The following is a 19,950-nucleotide window of genomic DNA, read 5'->3' as shown; positions in this document are numbered from 1 at the left end:
GCAAATGCCGGGATGGTTCCTTTGAAAGGACACGACCGATTTCCTTCCCAATCCTTCCCTAACCCGAGCTTGCGCTCCGTCTCTAATGACCTCGTTGTCGACGGGACGTTAAACACTAACCACCACCACCATCTATACTGTATACTGTAGAAACTGCTGTAAAATGTGTTCATATCTTTCCGCGTTTGGTGTTTGCTTTAGCGCACTAACGGGACCACACTCGACTGCCCAAAACACACCTCTATACCCTATCACTACATACTCCGTACTCCACTGTCGGCACTACACATGATGGCAGGTAACGTTCTCCAGGCAATCAACCAAACTAAACACAGGCTCTAATGTGATTCATCACTCGTTTCCAATCCTTCACTGTCTTTCTAAGAACTGCATCGTACTGCTCTAGCGTACTGATGTCCACTAATTGTTGTGCAAATCCTGTAAGTAAGAAGGGAATTGGCCAAGACCAGTCTCTAACATCACCTTAGATAAAAGTTCATATTTACGCTCACAGGCGTAAAATCCATCCGAGTAAAGAGCAAACACATACCGTGCGCAAGATGAATTCGAAAATAACTCATATACACTGGATCCGTTTCCACAGGTCTTGAACAAAATATTGCATCAGTGAAAAGCTCTGTGAACATAAAAATCAAAAGAGACTGAAGGACCAAATATGGATCAGCAGCTTATGAATCAATCACGTGCGGCTTCATATCTGTCCACCTTCTCTCTGTTTGTATGGTGTCCGCCTGCTTAGCTGGGTGGTAACGTGTTAGTCTCCCACGCAAACGGGACCGGGTTCGATTCCCGGCAGGGCTGGAGATTTTCTATGCTCGGCGACTGGGTGTTGTGTTGTCCTCATCATCATCATTTCATCCTCATCACCGGCGTACATGTCGCCCTGTGTGGCGTCGACTGCAATAAGACTTGCACTTGGCGGCCGAACTTATCCATATGATGCCACACCCTCTTTTCCATTTCTGTTTACATAGGCTCTCTAATGCTACACACTATAGTGACATAACTGGGTGTTCACAAATGTAGCTGCTGCGCGACTGCAGTATATCATTAGCAGTGACGACACTTTAGTTTATGCTCTTTACTCCACACATAGTTTACACGTCGGAGAATAACGTCGAAACCTTAGACACACAATACACCATCTTCACCAGCACGTTAGGAGAGTGTACATTACAAGACTTATTATTAAAAAAAGCCTGTCATTAACGTTGCATATTTTCTGCTTCCTTTGCTGTGACTCTTTGATGTGTACCATAACTTCACCTGCAGAAAAACTATGCCATTTTTTTTTTTTTTGTTTTTGCTTCACAAGCGATTTAGTCAATTATTACGAGAAAACTAATTATCTATACTCACGACCTACGACCTGTGGCCCAAACAGACTTCTATAGTCGGATGTTGGACCGACCAGTCACACCACTTTCGTGTTTGACACAGCCAGCACACACGCAGAAGGAAAAATATGCCACATTCAGTCGGCGACAGTAGCTCATATAGAGAGGCCGTGAGATGACACAGTCGTTTCGCTTGCTTCATAACTTAAAGTTTTCGGATGTTTTGCGACCAATGAGTTCCGATTACAATTAGCAGCTCAATGAAATCATTATAATGTCATCATTTTACGTATAAATTACTTAATTTAATCTCGTCTGATTTCCTATGTGCGAGTTACAGCAAACTAATGATATCCGTTGCAAATACTGGTTTGCTACACAACTTTTCAGCTGTATATTTACGTTGTCCGATTTTCCGTCAACATCGAAAGGGGCAATTCATACAAAACAGGTAATGTCTAATGCCGAGTACTAGCATGTAGCCATATACGGATGTAACAGAAGTAATGCTACTACCACTTTTTAGTGGTCTTGTGCTTTGAAGTAAAATAAATGTTGCAGTGAAGTTGCAGAGATGGATTTATTTAACAGACACAGGCTGTTTCAAAAAGAATCAACCTACTTCGCAAGACTGTATCTTTTACCTGAATGAATATAGGAACATTAAATATATTTTAATAAACGTATGGGACTAAAGAGTTCTTATCATCACCGAAAACTTTCGAGTTCCAAGGTTATATCTTTTACGTGTGTCCGCGTCCGTAGCTGATTCGTTAGTGCTGCTGACTCATGGGGAGAACCCAGGTTTGATTCCCAGTATTGCCAGAGATTTTTCCTTGGCAGTATGTCTGGAATGGGGTGCACACAACCATGTCATGCCAATTTAGGAGCTACTTGGCCGATAGTAGAGGCTTCAGGTCACGAAAACTGACAACGACCGGGAGAGCAGTATGCTGATGTCACGTCGTCCATACTACGTTCAGTGCCGAGATTGGCAGAGGATGACTTGGTGTTCGGTCGGTGCCCATTAACTTGCCAGAGCCTGTGAGCGGAGATTACGTTTATTTTTTACTTGTACCTTCGGAAACTTTTTACAATTAACTTTCACAAATATTCAATGTGCTCTCCACCAGTCGTACGACAGACATCCAGGCGATATCTCGTCCTGTAGTTTTGTGAGCGTGTATGGAGCTGTGCTTTTATTGTTGTTGGTATGTGGCATGGCAATTCCCAAAGATGATGAAATGCGAGACACACAGACGAATAGGGGAAGGAAGTGTTTGCAGAATACTGAAAGTGTTGGCGTTAAAAAACGTTTGTACCAGGTGGGTTCCCAGGATGTTGACAGTGGCTCACAAAGAAACACGAAACACGGTATGCAGCGAACTTTTGGAACAGTACGAGAATGGTGGGGATGAATTTCTTGGAAGAATTGTGGCAGGTGAAGAAACATGGCTCCATCATTTTTCACCAGAGACGAAGAGGCAATCGATAGAGTGGCATCATGCAAATTCACCCAAGAAAAAAAAATTCAAAACCACACCTTCTGCTGGAAAAGTTATGGCTACGGTGTTTTTCGATTCCGAAGGACTCTTGCTTGTGGACATCATTCCAAGTGGAATCACCATAAATTCTGATGCATATGTGACGACACTGCAGAAACTTCGAGCTCGACTGAGTCATGTTCGACCATATCGGCAAAAGCAGGATGTTTTGCTGTTGCACCACAATGCACGGCCACATGTCAGTGAAAAAACCAGGGAAGCGATCACAAAACTCCGATGGACAACACTGAAACACCCCGGTTACAGTCCTGGCCTGGCTCCATGTGACTATCATCTCTCTGGGAAACTGAAAGACTCTCTTCGTGGAACAAGGTTTGAAGATGATGACTCCCTTGTGCACGCTGCCAAACAGTGATTCCAACAGGTTGGTCCAAAATTTTACCGTGCGGGTATACAGGCGCTGGTTCCAAGATGGCGTAAGGCATATGATATGGATGGAAATTATGTGGAGAAATGAAAATATTGTTCCTAAAGGATGTACCTACACACTGTAAAACTTTCAAACATGTAGAATAAAAGATTGATTTTAAAAAAAATAGTGTGAATTTCTTTTGAAGTGACCCTCGTGCAACTGGCATGTAATTTGAATAGACACTATCTTTCAGACGTAGGAAGACGCGCCTACCACATTTCGTTTATGTCGCACAACTCCTTCGTAGTGATGTGATTTTTTTCCGTTGGTGCATTTTCAGGCTGCAAGTTAAAACTGACCCCAAGTTTGCATCTTCATACATGTAGAACACACAGGCCTCTTAAGCCATAGAACTCAATACGTTATAGTGAGACGAAATCAACAGGTGTAACGGTGATCTCTGGAGTTTTATAGGGCTATTACTGTTTACAGCGTCGTAAACTCCAGAGGCCTAATGAAAACGATGCTGTTGTCTACGAGAAGTTGGCAGCGACAGCCGTCGTACCAAAATGCAGGGAGACAGCTGCATGGTTATTTGTTCAAGACTCGCAGTTGACCCTGAACGTAAATAAATGTAACATAGTGCGCGAAATTAGGCAAAAAGGTCCATTACTGTTCAATTATGTTACCGGTGAAAACTCTCTGAAAACAGCAATAACCGTAAAATACCTACCAGTGAGCATCTGCGGCAACACAAAATGAAATGACCACAAAGAAATAATTGTAGGAAAGTGAGATGTCAGGCTTAGATTCGTTATTGTAATCTTAAGAAATAATAATTCATACACGAACAAAGTGGCTTACAGAAACCTTGTTCAAATGATGGTTCAGTATTTTTCATCATTCTGTCAACGTATCAAATAGGATTAGCAGAAAAGAGAAGACAAAATGAAGAGTGGAACGTTTCATCATGGACCATTTGGTCTACACGCAAGCGTTATGGAGACGCTGACTAAATTCCAGTGGCTGTTGCTACAAGACGGGCACTGTATATCAAAAGAGGCGTTGAGTAACATATTACTTTCTCCAACGTATTTCTTGCTATATAATGACTATAAGAATATCTGATAAATTACGTCCCATACGGGAGTTTAAAGACAGTTGTCCTTCCCATGTGACATTTCAAATGGAACAAAGAACAGGGAAATCAACATACACCGTAAGATAGCTTGCGGAGTAAATATGTAGGTGCACAGTGTTGCGATGTCAGATCAATCTTTTTTGAAATATTCTGTATTTGGTCACTGCCAGACACGAAGCATACAAAAATTTAAGTTCTTGAACATGGCTGGGTGCACCAACTGTAGACCGGAATCCTAGTTAGGATATACCTATATTATAATCTACATCTACATTTATACTCCGCAAACCACCCAACGGTGTGTGGCGGAGGGCACTTTACGTGCCACTGTCATTACCTCCCTTTCCTGTTCCAGTCGCGTACGGTTCGTGGGAAAAACGACTGCCGGAAAGCCTCCGTGCGCGCTCGAATCTCTCTAATTTTACATTCGTGATCTCCTCGGGAGGTATAAGTAGGGGGAAGCAATATATTCGATATCTCATCCAGAAACGCACACTCTCGAAACCTAGATAGTAAGCTACACCGCGATGCAGAGCACCTCTCTTTCAGAGTCTGCCATTTGAGTTTGCTAAACATCTCCGTAACGCTTACCAAATAACCCTGTGACGAAACGCACCGCTCTTCTTTGGATCTTCTCTATCTCCTCCGTCAACCCGACCTGGTACGGATCCCACACTGATGAGCAATACTCAAGTGTATATCCAACGAGTGTTTTGTAAGCCACCTCCTTTGTTGATGGACTACATTTTCTAAGGACTCTCCCAATGAATCTCAACCTGGTACCCGCCTTACCAACAATTAATTTTATATGATCATTCCACTTCAAATCGTTCCGCACGCATACTGCCAGATATTTTACTGAAGTAACTGCTACCAGTGTTTGTTCCGCTATCATATAATCATACAATAAAGGATCCTTCTTTCTATGTTTTCGCAATACATTACATTTGTCAATGTTAAGGGTCAGTTGCCACTCCCTGCACCAAGTGCCTATCCGCTCCGGATCTTCCTCCATTTTGCTGCAATTTTCTAATGCTGCAGCTTCTCTGTATACTACAGCATCATCTGCGAAAAACCGCATGGAGCTTCCGACATTATCTACTAGGTCATTTATATATATTGTGAAAAGCAATGGTCCCATAACACTCTCCTGTGGCACGCCAGAGGTTACTTTAAAGTCTGTAGACGTCTCTCCATTGGGAACAACATGGTGTACTCTGTTTTCTTCAATCCAGCCACACAACTGGTCTGATATTCCGTAGGCTCTTACTTTGTTCATCAGGCGACATTGCGGAACTGTATCGAACGCCTTCATTTGGAACCTTCCGTTCCTCTAGAGACTTGCGGTACACGGCTGTTAGAAGGGGGCAAGTTCTTTCGCGTACACTGTGTAAAATCGAATTGGTATCTCGTCAGATGCAGTGGACTTTCCTCTGTTGAGTGATTTCAGTTGCTTTTCTGTTCCTTGGACACTTATGTACATAAGCTCGGTACGGGCTTTTGTTAAAGTTTCGAGAACATACCTTCTCCGAAGAGTCAAGCAGTACATTGCTCCCTCCTACGTATATCTCGAGAAGAGACCATGAGGATAAAATCAGAGAGATTAGAGCCCACACAGAAGCATACCGACAATCCTTCTTTCCGCGAACAATACGAGACTGGAATAGAAGGGAGAACCGATAGAGGTACTCAGGGTACCCTCCGCCACACACCGTCAGGTGGATTGCGGAGTATGGATGTAGATGTAGATGTACATGTTAACTATTGCAGGAGTAACCGTTTACCCTTGTGAATAAGACGTTTTTAAAGACGTCGAAACCTAGGTTAAGAGGTTTGAACGAACTTATTATTTCTGCAACTGGCTGGCTGTATTTCGCATTATCCTCACGAAGATACAAAAATTATTGGATTGTGTAGTCACAGTTTGGGGTTGCACCACATGATAACGGTGCTAATGTGATTGTTTTAGTTATAAAAGTCTAGCAGCATCTTTGCGTCACCTTGCGGCGCTGCAGCTGCACGTTCTCCTGGCGCAGCCTCTTGCTGTCCTCGGCCGCCTGCTGCTGGGCCAGCAACGCCTCCTGCAGCTGTTCGTCGCGCTGCCGCAGCTGCTCCCTCAGCGACGCCTGTCCCAGCCGCAGCCTTTTCTCCTCCTGCCAACACAAACACCTGATGTCAGCAATAAACAGCTGCAGCCACTTGCTGACCTCACCACCTGCTGCCGTGTCAGCAGTGTCTCCCATAGCTATGCGTCATCCTGTCGCAGCCGCTCCCTCAGCGAAGCCTGGCCCAGTTACAGCCACTTCTCCTGTAAACAGAAACACCTTACATCAGCAACGAATAGCTGCAGCTTCTGGTTGTTCTCGGCTTCCTGTTGCTGGGTCAGCAGAGCCTCGTACATCTGTTCGTCATGCTGCCACAATTGCTCCCTCAGAGACGTCTGCCCTAGATGCAACCTCTTCCTGTCAACAGAAACATCTCACATCATGAACAAACAGTCAGACACAGCCAGCAGTATAGGTACTGATATTGGCTGCGATGGTATTAGCCGTATGCATTGGGGTTCAAAGTGCTGTTGTTGTACTGTTTGTGTATTTTGTTCCTGCAACCTGTGGATAGAAGTAGCCTGAGGTCTTCTCTGTGCTACTCAAACACAGTTGCCCCTCATCTGTGCCTTCACCTCCGTGTCCTGTTGCACAAAGGATACACCCAACACTGCCTACAGTATGTACATTAACATCAACAGGAACGTGTAGAAGCACCAATGTCGCCACCAGCTTCCCAAACCGAAATAAACAAGGTAAATGACGATAAGACTTCTTTCATTACAATTGTCAATCCCCACCAACTACACATTTTGACTAACTTCGCGAATGAAATATTATATCATTATTTGCACAAACAGAAACGCCACATATATTTCAAGAATAGGGAAACTCAACGTCAATGAAGCAAGGTGGTTGATACACATCTCACCAATGTTGCGCAATACTATAATGAAACCCTACAACAGCTTACGAGTGTTAAGGAAGAAATCTCGTGCGTCCCCCTCTCGCTGGTGCTCACTAAAAAGTGCTTTTACAAGTGGTACCATCTTCACCAGCTCTTACAATGAATGTCTCCTTAAGCCATTCAGCGGTTGGTACCTCCTTCCACGTCATCTTATATTAACTGCGACTCTGAAACGGTAATTAATCTTTCCAGATGGTAACAGACCGATACTCTTCATCTGAAAGTCACGAATTTATCAAACAGGTGTTATATTAGATAAGGCTGTAATTCGTCGGCTCAGTTTTTGGCGAACTCCGGGATTTTTTTAAAGGAAGCAAGGTCACCCAGACCATTGAGTTACCCACATCTGAGCCTGCTGCCGACTCACTGGCAATTTCGCTCAGGCATTCCACCGGCCCATTCACAAAGACTTATTGTGTCTATCAAAATCCCCACCCAACATGAGTGGTCCACTTTCTCCGCTCCTGCATCCGTCCTCACATCACCTTTGGGCGAATTCATGGCACCAGAAGTTAAATTTGTCCCTAAAGATGAGTTTCGTTCTGTTACACAGTTCATCTCATTGGACCAGTTTTCCCTCTCAGGGAATCGCTGCAGGTCTCTTTACAAAGATTTTGGTCCTCTGTAACTCCTATCTGTTAATCCGATGGTATTTTCTGTCTTGTTAATTATATTGAGTCCACTGTAAAATTGCTAATACAAATGACAAACAAGAATTAGAATGCAAGAAATTTTGTTTGTACAGGGTGTTTCAAAAATGACCGGTATATTTGAAACGGCAATAAAAACTAAACGAGCAGCGATAGAAATACACCGTTTGTTGCAATATGCTTGGGACAACAGTACATTTTCAGGCAGACAAACTTTCGGAATTACAGTAGTTACACTTTTCAACAACAGATGGCGCTGCGGTCTGGGAAACTCTATAGTACGATATTTTCCACATATCCACCATGCGTAGCAATAATATGGCGTAGTCTCTGAATGAAATTACCCGAAACCTTTGACAACGTGTCTGGCGGAATGGCTTCACATGCAGATGAGATTTACTGCTTCAGCTGTTCAATTGTTTCTGGATTCTGGCGGAACACCTGGTCTTTCAAGTGTCCCCACAGAAAGAAGTCACAGGGGTTCATGTCTGGCGAATAGGGAGGCCAATCCACGCCGCCTCCTGTATGTTTCGGATAGCCCAAAGCAATCACACGATCATCGAAATATTCATTCAGGAAATTAAAGACGTCGGCCGTGCGATGTGGCCGGGCACCATCTTGCATAAACCACGAGGTGTTCGCAGTGTCGTCTAAGGCAGTTTGTACCGCCACAAATTCACGAAGAATGTCCAGATAGCGTGATGCAGTAATCGTTTCGGATCTGAAAAATGGGCCAATGATTCCTTTGGAAGAAATGGCGGCCCAGACTAGTACTTTTTGAGGATGCAGGGACGATGGGACTGCAACATGGGGCTTTTCGGTTCCCCATATGCGCCAGTTCTGTTTATTGACGAAGCCGTCCAGGTAAAAATAAGCTTCGTCAGTAAACCAAATGCTGCCCACATGCATATCGCCGTCATCAATCCTGTGCACTATATCGTTAGCGAATGTCTCTCGTGCAGCAATGGTAGCGGCGCTGAGGGGTTGCCGCGTTTGAATTTTGTATGGGTAGAGGTGTAAACTCTGGCGCATGAGACGATACGTGGACGTTGGCGTCATTTGGACCGCAGCTGCAACACGGCGAACGGAAACCCGAGGCCGCTGTTGGATCACCTGCTGCAATAGCTGCGCATTGCCCTCTGTGGTTGCCGTACGCGGTCGCCCTACCTTCCCAGCACGTTCATCCGTCACGTTCCCAGTCCGTTGAAATTTTTCAAACAGATCCTTTATTGTATCGCTTTTCGGTCCTTTGGTTACATTAAACCTCCGCTGAAAACTTCGTCTTGTTGCAACAACACTGTGTTCTAGGCGGTGGAATTCCAACACCAGAAAAATCCTCTGTTCTAAGGAATAAACCATGTTGTCTACAGCACACTTGCACGTTGTGAACAGCACACGCTTACAGCAGAAAGACGACGTACAGAATGGCGCACCCACAGACTGCGTTGTCTTCTATATCTTTCACATCACTTGCAGCGCCATCTGTTGTTGAAAATTGTAACTACTGTAATTTCGAAAGTTTGTCCGCCTGAAAATGTACTGTTGTCCCAAGCATATTGCAACAAACGGTGTATTTATATCGCTGCTAGTTTAGTTTTTATTGCCGTTTCAAATGTACCGGTCATTTTTGAAACACCCTGTAAATGTATTCCTTTTATTGCACTTCTGAGTAATATTAACGTACTGACTGCACGTAAGGTAAATTTTGTCGTCAATGTTATGAAGTACTATGCCAACGAGGTCGTAATTATCGTATACGCTCTGCAAAGTAAAGATGTTCTGGAGAAACTGTCGACCTAAAAAAGGGTGTCGTCGCGGACAGTAATGGAGACGAATTAGTGCAGAGCAGCGAAATGAAAAATGAGACATCGCGTCTGTGGAAATTAATTATTCAAGGACAGTGAAAGAGTGTCAAGAGAGAAGAGATGTCGATGTGAAGACGAAAGAAGGAGTGGAATTAATTTTCTAATGAAGCTTCTCAAGAAAGCAGAGAACAAAAATCATGTAATGGGAAGTGGTTGCTACGTCGTCTTTGAAGAATTTAGATTGGTCGTTTGGACTCCGATTGAAAACCTATGAGCAGGACAGATGAACGGAGAGTGTAACGGCGAGTCCACTCATTAGTAAAATTATATTTGCTAGCGAAGTGGAAGATGCAAGTGGACTGTGTCACGAAGACGAACTGTTGCAAATGGACAGAGCGTGTTTACGAATGAACAAATGTTACATGGACTTTTGTACACGATGGACAATTTAGAAGTGCTTTTAATATTTGTGAAGGCATAGTAAATGATTCGCGGACTGTGAAATTTTGAAATGAAAGTGTACTTCGCCTATCAAATATAACAACTCAGCGAGTGCTCACTGTTGAAAGGCAACAGCTTTGCTTTTACAAAATACCATGTCGAATGCAATTCCAGATAATCACTCGTGTTCTACGAAACGTTTAAAGTGCTTTGAGCTATTTACTGCAGTGGAATCTTCGCTAGATTAATTTTCAGTGGGTTTATTAATTTTGGAGGCCGATTGAGGAAGCAAATCTCATTTACAGATAAGATAACACAGATCAGTCACGACAGCGGCCCAGAGATAAATCATCCAGCTTCCTGCTATCAGCGACTATCTTCAGCCGATGGTAGGTAAATCTCAGACAGCAGGCAGAACCGCAACAAAAATTTATTTACGACGGCTTCTAACGGTGCATCCTTGTGTGTCCGCCCACTTCATACACCGTAGCGCCTACTGCATCGGCATCCCACTTCACGTCCAACCAACGGGATGCCTGCATCCACAGGGCGTATATTCACCAGGAAAACCTACGTCGTCTGTGTTGTCAACACACAAATGTTTACCGGCGGCCGCAACACAGCACAACACTAGGTCTCCACCAACGGCCCCAGAGACCGCTACCCGTTCGCTGAGCCTGCAGAACAGCTTCACCAGAGGTAACAGCTAGCCCAGGAACTACTCTAATACGCCAGGCACGTGAAAGCAAATAGTTCTGGCAGATACATCTGCCAAACGAGCTTTATAGGGCGGTGCACTGCCGGCGAAGGGCAGTTAGACCCACCGCTTGGAAGTATACAGCGTTGTCACCCCGGCAGCCATGGCCAGACGCCTCTTCTACCTGTCTGATGTCTTGCAGATGGACTTGGTACAGTAGACAAACATCTTGACATTGTAGAATTGTTTTATTGTGATCTCTCCCCATGAAGAGACGGGTCTTTTCTATTATTATTGGTTATTGTACATCTGTGACGATCCGCAGTTGGGATCGAGTATGTTGATCGTTTGGAGACTATTTTTGTTTCGGTTTGGTGAGTCCAATAAACTGTTTTCGGACTTGTGTTTTTCGCATTTCTTTTCTGCTAGCGCAGATATTTCACACTCAACACTAAATTAGATTACAGAAGTAAATTAATTATACAGTAAGACATCCTTTTCCAATACGAAATTAAATAATAAAAATTATGTGAAACTTACACGCAAGTTAATGGTAGACATTTCAACTTCTTCATCTTAGTAAACCACATAAACACTGTAATTTCTCTCGCAGTCCAGTGCTTCGCATTTTCTGTATATCCACAAACAATTGCATTCTTGCATAACCAAACAATGGAACTCCAGGATGGCACGTTTTTGTTGAGGCTATCTGCGACCAGCATCTCCGCTATATGTTAAGTACATTCTTGCTTATTGTGGTATAATTTTGAAGATTAACAGTGCTTTCTTTACATTGTAGTCTTATATTAGAGAGAAGTCGCAAAACTAGTGTTTCGTGATTCCATCTTTAAGTAAATCCAGACACTGATCCGTAATTTAATATATACTCACAAATATGTGTATTTGCGTATCAAAACAAACACAGACTACACTCGCAAGTTGTGATAAATACGGAAACTTTGAAGATATGCAGAATGAAATATCTAATGTCCAAGAGGATAAAGTTAGCAAGGCGATCTGCTTCGAAAATTGTTTACAAAAATGTCATACCTCACCTACTTTCATAAATTGACTGAAACGGAGGAAACTGAAGGCCTGCATGAGGTACCTCAACGAATTACTTCGAATTAGCATTGAACTTTCCTTAGCCTTTCGCTTGTAGCGTCCAGCACTGCAACGGGGCAGAATATGAAATGCAGATAATATTTAATTAACAGAATGATCATCACAAAAACCGTAACTTCTTGTCGATCATATTATTATGACAGTTCAATGAGAAGGCGCAATTACAAGTCTTGTAACAGCGTCAGTTCCTGTAACCTAAGTAGCAAGCACAGAATTCATCTTTATTAACACTGTGCTTCAGTAATGGTTCAGTAGCCGCAGACGTAATTAACAGAATGGCTATGACTGCATGTTCGGTTTTCCCTGATACTTCCAGGAGCGGAGACCTCCCAGTTGTGAGACCCACGGGTGTTGAAGCGACACACCGTGAACAGATGAGCTCGTATGCTACAGACCATGGTGAACCCTGGAGCTGGCAACTCAAAAGCCGACTTTTCTTCTGATTCTAGGCGTCTGCTCGGAAGACCATCCAGTAGAGGCTCCAGCATGAATTTCGGTAACTCACTCCTGCTCTAACAGAACTTCATCCATTCAGTCGCTGATCCTAGCCACTTATGTTAAAGGTTTATGTGAATCTCAATGTATTGCGATGCCTACCGTATCAGTGCGGTGCCTGCCTTCAACAAGGCAGTCATATCTTTTTCCACTACATACAGATAATTCGACCATATGGCACATACTTAGTATTTTTCTATCGCTATCTGCTGGATCACAGGACTTTCTGCAGCCAACCATAATCGGAAAACTGTGCCTACAACTCGTTCTGAAGGTGACAGGGGTAAAATACAGGGAGCGAAAGGCTATTTACAATTTGTACAGAAACCAGATGGCAGTTATAAGAGTCGAGGGGCATGAAAGGGAAGCAGTGGTTGGGAAAGGAGTGAGACAGGGTTGTAGCCTCTCCCCGATGTTATTCAATCTGTATATTGAACAAGCAGTAAAGGAAACAAAAGAAAATTTCGGAGTAGGTATTAAAATTCATGGAGAAGAAGTAAAAACTTTGAGGTTCGCTGATGACATTGTAATTCTGTCAGAGACAGCAAAGGACTTGGAAGAGCAGTTGAACGGAATGGACAGTGTCTTGAGAGGAGGATATAAGATGAACATCAACAAAAGCAAAACGAGGATAATGGAATGTAGTCAAATTAAATCGGGTGATGCTGAGGGGATTAGATTAGGAAATGAGACACTTAAAGTAGTAAAGAGTTCTGCTATTTGGGGAGCAAAATAACTGATGATGGTCGAAGTAGGTAGGATATAAAATGTAGACTGGCAATGGCAAGGAAATCGTTTCTGGAGAAGAGAAATTTGTTAACATCGAGTATAGATTGAAGTGTCAGGAAGTCGTTTCTGAAAGTATTTGTATGGAAGTGAAACATGGACGATAACTAGTTTGGACAAGAAGAGAATAGAAGCTTTCGAAATGTGGTGCTACAGAAGAATGCTGAAGATTAGATGGGTAGATCACATAACTAATGAGGAGGTATTGAATAGGATTGGGGAGAAGAGAAGTTTGTGGCACAACTTGACTAGAAGAAGGGATCGGTTGGTAGGACATGTTTTGAGGCATCAAGGGATCACAAATTTAGCATTGGAGGGCAGCGTGGAGGGTAAAAATCGTAGAGGGAGACCAAGAGATCAATACACTAAGCAGATTCAGAAGGATGTAGGTTGCAGTAGGTACTGGGAGATGAAGAAACTTGCACAGGATAGAGTAGCATGGAGAGCTGCATCAAACCAGTCTCAGGACTGAAGACCACAACAACAACAACAACTCGCTCTACTGAGAGCACCAGCCACTGTTGTGTGCCAGGACACCCTGATGAGCAATTAAATCCTGCTGTATACCCGAGGTGCGACTTCTTTTTATTATTGGGCTTACTCCGTACTTTCTGCAGAAGAACATTAAGAGTACTGCCCACCGTGAAACTGAAGGTCCCCTTGTGACGGAGAGGGCACGTGACGCGGTAAGAAAAGTATACGAGTGGGCCGCAGACGTGAGGGAATCACTCTAGCGATGGTATGGACCGTAAATGGCCTAATCCACTGACATAAGCTACTTTGACAGAGGACAAATTGTTACGGCGGCAAGTCTGAGAATGAGCATCTTAGAAACGGCCTAGCCGCCAGGCTGTTAGCTTGCTACTGGCATGAGCATCTACGGTAAGTATCTGGAGGACGGTGACCACGAATACGTGACAAACTGTTGGACTTCCACGTCTCATTAGAAACTTGCGAGATCGGTCTTTTGTCCTTGGAGCAGGATAGGTGGTGATCTGTGGCACATCTAAGAAACGGTACAATTCTGGTGAAGATGCAAGTGTTTCAAAGCACACCGTTCAGTGCTCATTGTGGAACATGGGGATCCGTAGCAGGCACCTCTAGGCGTTTCGAAGCTGATCCAACGACTTCTTCAATAACTTTTGCAGTGTGCTCGAAATCATCTCGAGTCTGCCGTGAAACAATGCAATACTGTCGCCTGGCCGGATGAATTACATTTCTTGTTACATCAGGTCGATGGTCTTGTCCGGCTTTCCCCTATGTTACTTATCGAAGACAGAATGACAGTTGTGGACTGCGTGAACATTATTATGGAATATCTGCATCCCTTCAGGCGTGGTGCCTTCCATGACAGCGAAGTCTGTCTGTGTCACAAAACCATAATCGTGATACAATGGTGAGGTGCATGATAGTGAATTGACATTGTCTTGGCCGCCACATCCACCTGACCTCAAGGCATGGAACGTGTAGGACGCTATCGGACGCCAGGTTCTATGGAGAGGTGGAAACATGTGGACTGTGAATCAGGGAGAAACTCGCTGATACAGTGGAAGATATGAATAAATTTGAAAAGTCTGTAGCAGCCTCCATCATTGGCGAACAAAGGTTTATACTTCTGAGTCATGGGAAGAAACGACCTAACATTGGTATCTCAGGTACTACAGAAAATCGTATGCCGAACAACTGAAAACTGCTGTACACACAAGAGTGATCTTATGACCTGTGATAATCATTCTACGAGAAGTAATCAAGTTTTGTACATCTTTTCAGTTTAGAACGATAGCACAGTAGCTGAAGATCATTCGGATTGTGTGGACCTGTTCTGTGATGTCTCGAAGCACAAGCAAGATGTGCTCGAGTATTGCACATTTTGTCTCTTCATCTTGTTATGTGACTGGGCTCATATTTTGATGCCATAACAAGAATACGTTACAAATGTGTAAACGTGACTCACCTGTCTCACGATGTTTTCTTTGTCTTCACTGAGTTGAGCTTCCATCTCCTCGAAGAGTTTCTGCATCTGTAAACAGTAGCAAAAATATTACAGCGTGAAAATGAAATTGGAATCCTAATATAAAACTATACATACGATGTGCATTGTACACACGGTAAGTATTTCTTGTTTCTCCGTAATAAATTGTAGTTTTTCTAATCACATCATAGCTTAAGGTGTACGTTGCATTATACGACGTATTTGCCTTCATGGCGTTTACACATGTCGCTGGATCATGGCGGTAAAATCCAGTAAATCAAAGCATATGTAAATAACATATTTCGTAACTCCCTCCTTTTCTTTTTATCTTTTTAGCAAGTTGTAGCTCAATTTTGCTGACAAAGATTTCGTTACTGAAAAATTGTTTCTCTGTATTCTTAACCTCTGTCTCGTCCCCTGAGGATGGGTTACACGTAAACAGTTGTCGGATAATACGAGTAAAACGGAATGATCGTAGCTGCGAGTTATTCCTTTCGAAATAAAAACGTCATTAGGAATTTATGTAGCTCAGGAGCGCTACGCACCTAAAATATTTAATCACTTGCGCACGTTGATGGTGCACTGTTTCCAAGTATTATCTGGGTTTGGATAACTCTGGCCATTTTTTGCAGATATTGGAGGTGTCAGGTGGTGCAGTGCAGTGGTGATGGGCGCAGAAAACTTCTCACTGTACAGACTTAACAATGCAGCGACATTTATTTTAAAAATTTACTGCAACGAAATGGCGGTTACACAATAACGTCGCACACAACTATGAATACAGTCAGCAGCAGGAAGTCAAATGATTTCTTCAAATAATTGAGGCTTCTGTGGGCAAATGTTGTGTGCAATGTTGTGGCACACTGAATTCAACACTTTTGGTGATTTCTTTATGGCTTCAAAATAAGTTTTAGTATTCAGCTGTAACGAGAAACTGACATTGTTACTGGAGTGAAACGCATTAGTGTGGCGCACCTTTACATGCAACATTTAGGTTTGGTTCCTGTGGGTCATTGCTTCTGAATGTTACAGCAGACAAGTATTACAGTATGGTTGTAAAGAATGATGACATGGGATGATTATACATCAGCAGGGTGAAGAAACGTTTCGAGTGTAGCATATGTTACTTTGAAATGCTGAATGTAGTTAAGTGTCAATTGATGATTGCTGTCAATCACAAGAGAGGCAGACCTTCTTGACAACCTGCAATAGTCAGATACTTTATTATGGCGCCAAAGGACGTATAAAGGCGTTTAGTATAGCCTCGAAGGATGAACCGATGCTCCCTGTGTGGAGTAATTAATTTTGAAACAGTGAAATATAACGAAATCGGGGAGAGTCAATGTGTAGCTGGGTTTGGATCTTCTTGGCTTTGCTTTTGTGATGCTGCAAATTGTCATTTAATTTAGTATCGTGCTGAATCGGAAAGAAATGCATTGAATGTAGTTCTGAAGGATTAAGAGAGATTTCGAGCCTGGCGGATACAGCTTTGAAACAATGAATGTAATGAAGGCTGTATTGCTGAGTGGCAGCTAGGCCAGGATAGCCAGTTCACTGACGCATGCATTATCTGGCTTTGGATCTTTGGGGCAGTTCTTTCTGGATGCTGAAATTATCCAAATAATTTAACACAGCACTTCATTTATGAAAGAGTGCATTAAAGGCAGGTGCGAACTGTAAAGAACAATTTAGTGTGAGAAAATTATAATCAAAGAGTATGTGAAAGATTTTCTGAAATGCTGAATGGTAAATATGCCAGGGCAGCCGCAATGTTACTGTTCTACGTACCTCTCACTAGATGCTGCATTTTCCACATATTTTACTATGATACTCAAGGATGAATCAATGACTGAAGTGTAGCATTGTATTATAAAGAGATAATTTGATCGCAGTTGAATTTATTTTGTAAAGAGATAATGTAATAAAGTTTTGAATGATGAATGGCGTCCAAACCACGGCACATACACTGATGGGGAAAAAAGTAACACTACGGAGTTGTGTGACACAAACGTAAGTTGGTAGGCGTATTTCTACATCTGAAACATGATGTGTATCCAAATTTGGTGCCGTTCGCATGACAGTGGCGTTAGTAGCACTACTGTGAGAATACAAAACAGATTTGCTTTAAAAACACGCTGTAGCGGTCCTGAGTGTTGGTTACATAGTGAGATGATGTAAGTCACGAATGCCTTTAAGGTAACAAAGACGCCGTTATGAACACCTCACTGAGTTTGAAGGAGATCGTGTAATAGGGCTACAAGAAGCTGGACGTTCCTTCACCGATGTTGCACAAAGACTTGGCAGGAATGCAGCCAACGTATACGACTCCTGTCAGCAGTGATAACGAGAATGTACGGTCGCAAGAAGACCGGTCTCCAGACGCTAAGTGTCACTGCCGAGAAGAAGACCATCGTCTTCGGAGTACGGCTCTGGCGCATCCTACCGTATCCGCGGCAGCAGTTTGAGAAGCAGCTGTCACCAAAGTGACATAACGAACTTGTTACAAAGCAGTTACTTCAAGGACGGCTCCGAGCTAGACGGCCTGTAGCGTGTAGAGATGGGCAAAACTGTTCTTTTCAGAGATCGGATCAGAACTGTTCACTCCCTGAAATGAATTAGCTCTTTTTCATGACTCACCACTCATTTACAATAGAAAATAAATGGAAGGCACATTGCCCTTTAAACTTGGTTTATTCCAGTACTATACCTCTATTTTGATCTTATTTGATCCTATTTTGAAGTAACACAGATAATGAGTAAGAATTTTGTATTGTTTATTGAAATTTCCACGATATGACAAAGTTTTTGATTATTGATTTATTTTGCACTATCGTGGTTTTTTGGGTGATCGGAAAATGTTGTAACTTGAGATTTACATTAACAATATATTTGGCTACAATGTATTAAAATTTCATTAACCTCATACAAATACATCGCAAGCCATATATTTTTAAAGTGAACGTTTCCTTCCGAAGACGCCTAAAATCGCAAAATCCGTACCAGAATAAGAAAAAAACTATAAATTTGACTGTAAAACGAAAGTGCTGCATATAGCCTTACGCAGAATAAAACAAGGAAAATATTGGTGTATCACATTTTGCGATACGTTTATCAGTTCGCTCGTAATTAAAGCGTAAATTCGAGTGTCCATAATAAAAATCCTATAGTAAGAGGAGTCGTCAGGAACCTAATCTAATCAGTTTAAACAAATAAAAATAAAATAAAAACAAATGATGTATACATAACATAATAATGTAATATACGTAGCGGTATTACTACGAAGAACAATATCCAGTAGAGACGAACTCCTATGCAGAGCCGCTGAGTCGAGCAGGTCGAGCCGCAAGCTGTATTACTGCGTGAGCCGAGACCGCAGAGACCAGAGTGACACCTGAGTCGCTTCGCTCAACGCTCTGGCTAGAGTCGAGACGGTGGGGTGAGCGTTGAGCAGGCGAGTTCCGAGGGTGGGGGGAGCGGTGAACTCACCCGCTCCGAGACAAATCGTCTGTTCTCTTGCGAGCAGGTTGTTGCAAGTAGTTCCAATGTTATCCGCTAGGTGGCTCTCTGTCCTGTTGCTCGCATCAACTGCCCAGAGGGCAGGACGTGCGACTGAAACGATCGCCGACAGAGTGCGATGCGAAGTCAAGCTGCGCCAGACACTGCGCGCGGCAGACGACGCACAGAGACGGCACGGCATATGTGAAACACTAAATCCAATGGGGCACTGCACAATGGAGGCAGCCAAGGTAGAAGCAGGGCAGAGGCCGGCGCTGGCTGTGTTGTGTGGCGTGCACTGTGCTGTGACCAGCAGAGGCGCCGCTGATATGCTCCGTCTCTCTCTCTCTCTCTCTCTCTCTCTCTCTCTCTGCCGTGGGAAACGTTTGGAGCTACCGTTCTTTTTTTCTGAATCACTGATTGTTCACTCCTTTGAAAGATTCAACTCTATGAATTAGTTCAAGAGTGCATCCCCCATCTCTAGTAGCGTGCATTCCACTGACGCCGAAGCACTGCCGTTGCGACTTGAGTGGTGCCATGCGAGAGCTCACTGAAGGGCAGGGTGGATGTCTGTTGTGTTTTCTGATGAAAGCTGGTTCTGTCTCGCTGTCGGTAATGGCCGTGGGCTGGTTAGAAAGAGGTGAATTGACGGCCTGCAACGAACCTGTCTGGAGCTAAACCTGGTGTTATGGTCCGAAGTGCGATTTCGTATGACAATAGAAGCACTCTCATGGTTATCGCACGCACACTGCCTGAAAAATAGTACGTGAGTCTGGTGTTTCGACCTGTTGTGCTGCCATTCGTGAACAGTATTCCACAGTGTATTTTCAAACAGGACAACGCTAGTCCGCAAACCACTGTTGTAACCCAACACGACCGGGAGTGGTAGCCGCGCGGTTTGAGGCGCCTTGTCACGGTACGCGCGGATCTCCCACCACCCCCAGCCCCACCCCCCCACCCCTCCGGGCATGGGCGTGTGTGTTGTCCTTAGCGTAAGTTAGTTTAAGTAGTGTGAAAGTTTAGGGACCGATGTTCCCAGTAGTTTGGTCCTATAGG

At 43.5% G+C, this 19,950-nt stretch overlaps 1 protein-coding gene across 3 annotated transcripts in view; it reads right to left on the bottom strand.

Moving 5' to 3' along the window:
- The window catches only part of LOC124802581 (EF-hand calcium-binding domain-containing protein 4B-like), a 774,205-nt gene that overhangs the window by 23,063 nt on the left and 731,192 nt on the right, over positions 1-19,950 (bottom strand). For all 3 annotated transcript variants that reach the window (XM_047263472.1, XM_047263455.1, XM_047263464.1), the window contains 2 exons: positions 15,382-15,447; positions 6,417-6,569 (listed from right to left, as the gene is read on the bottom strand). In XM_047263472.1, the coding sequence (XP_047119428.1) occupies positions 6,417-6,569; positions 15,382-15,447 (219 nt within the window). The remainder of the gene's footprint in view (positions 1-6,416; positions 6,570-15,381; positions 15,448-19,950) is intronic.

Source organism: Schistocerca piceifrons, chromosome 1 (assembly GCF_021461385.2).
Source record: "Schistocerca piceifrons isolate TAMUIC-IGC-003096 chromosome 1, iqSchPice1.1, whole genome shotgun sequence".
NCBI classification, from domain to species: domain Eukaryota; kingdom Metazoa; phylum Arthropoda; class Insecta; order Orthoptera; family Acrididae; genus Schistocerca; species Schistocerca piceifrons.
Note: the sequence above shows the minus strand (reverse complement) of the source record. Positions and strands in the feature narration are given on the sequence as shown.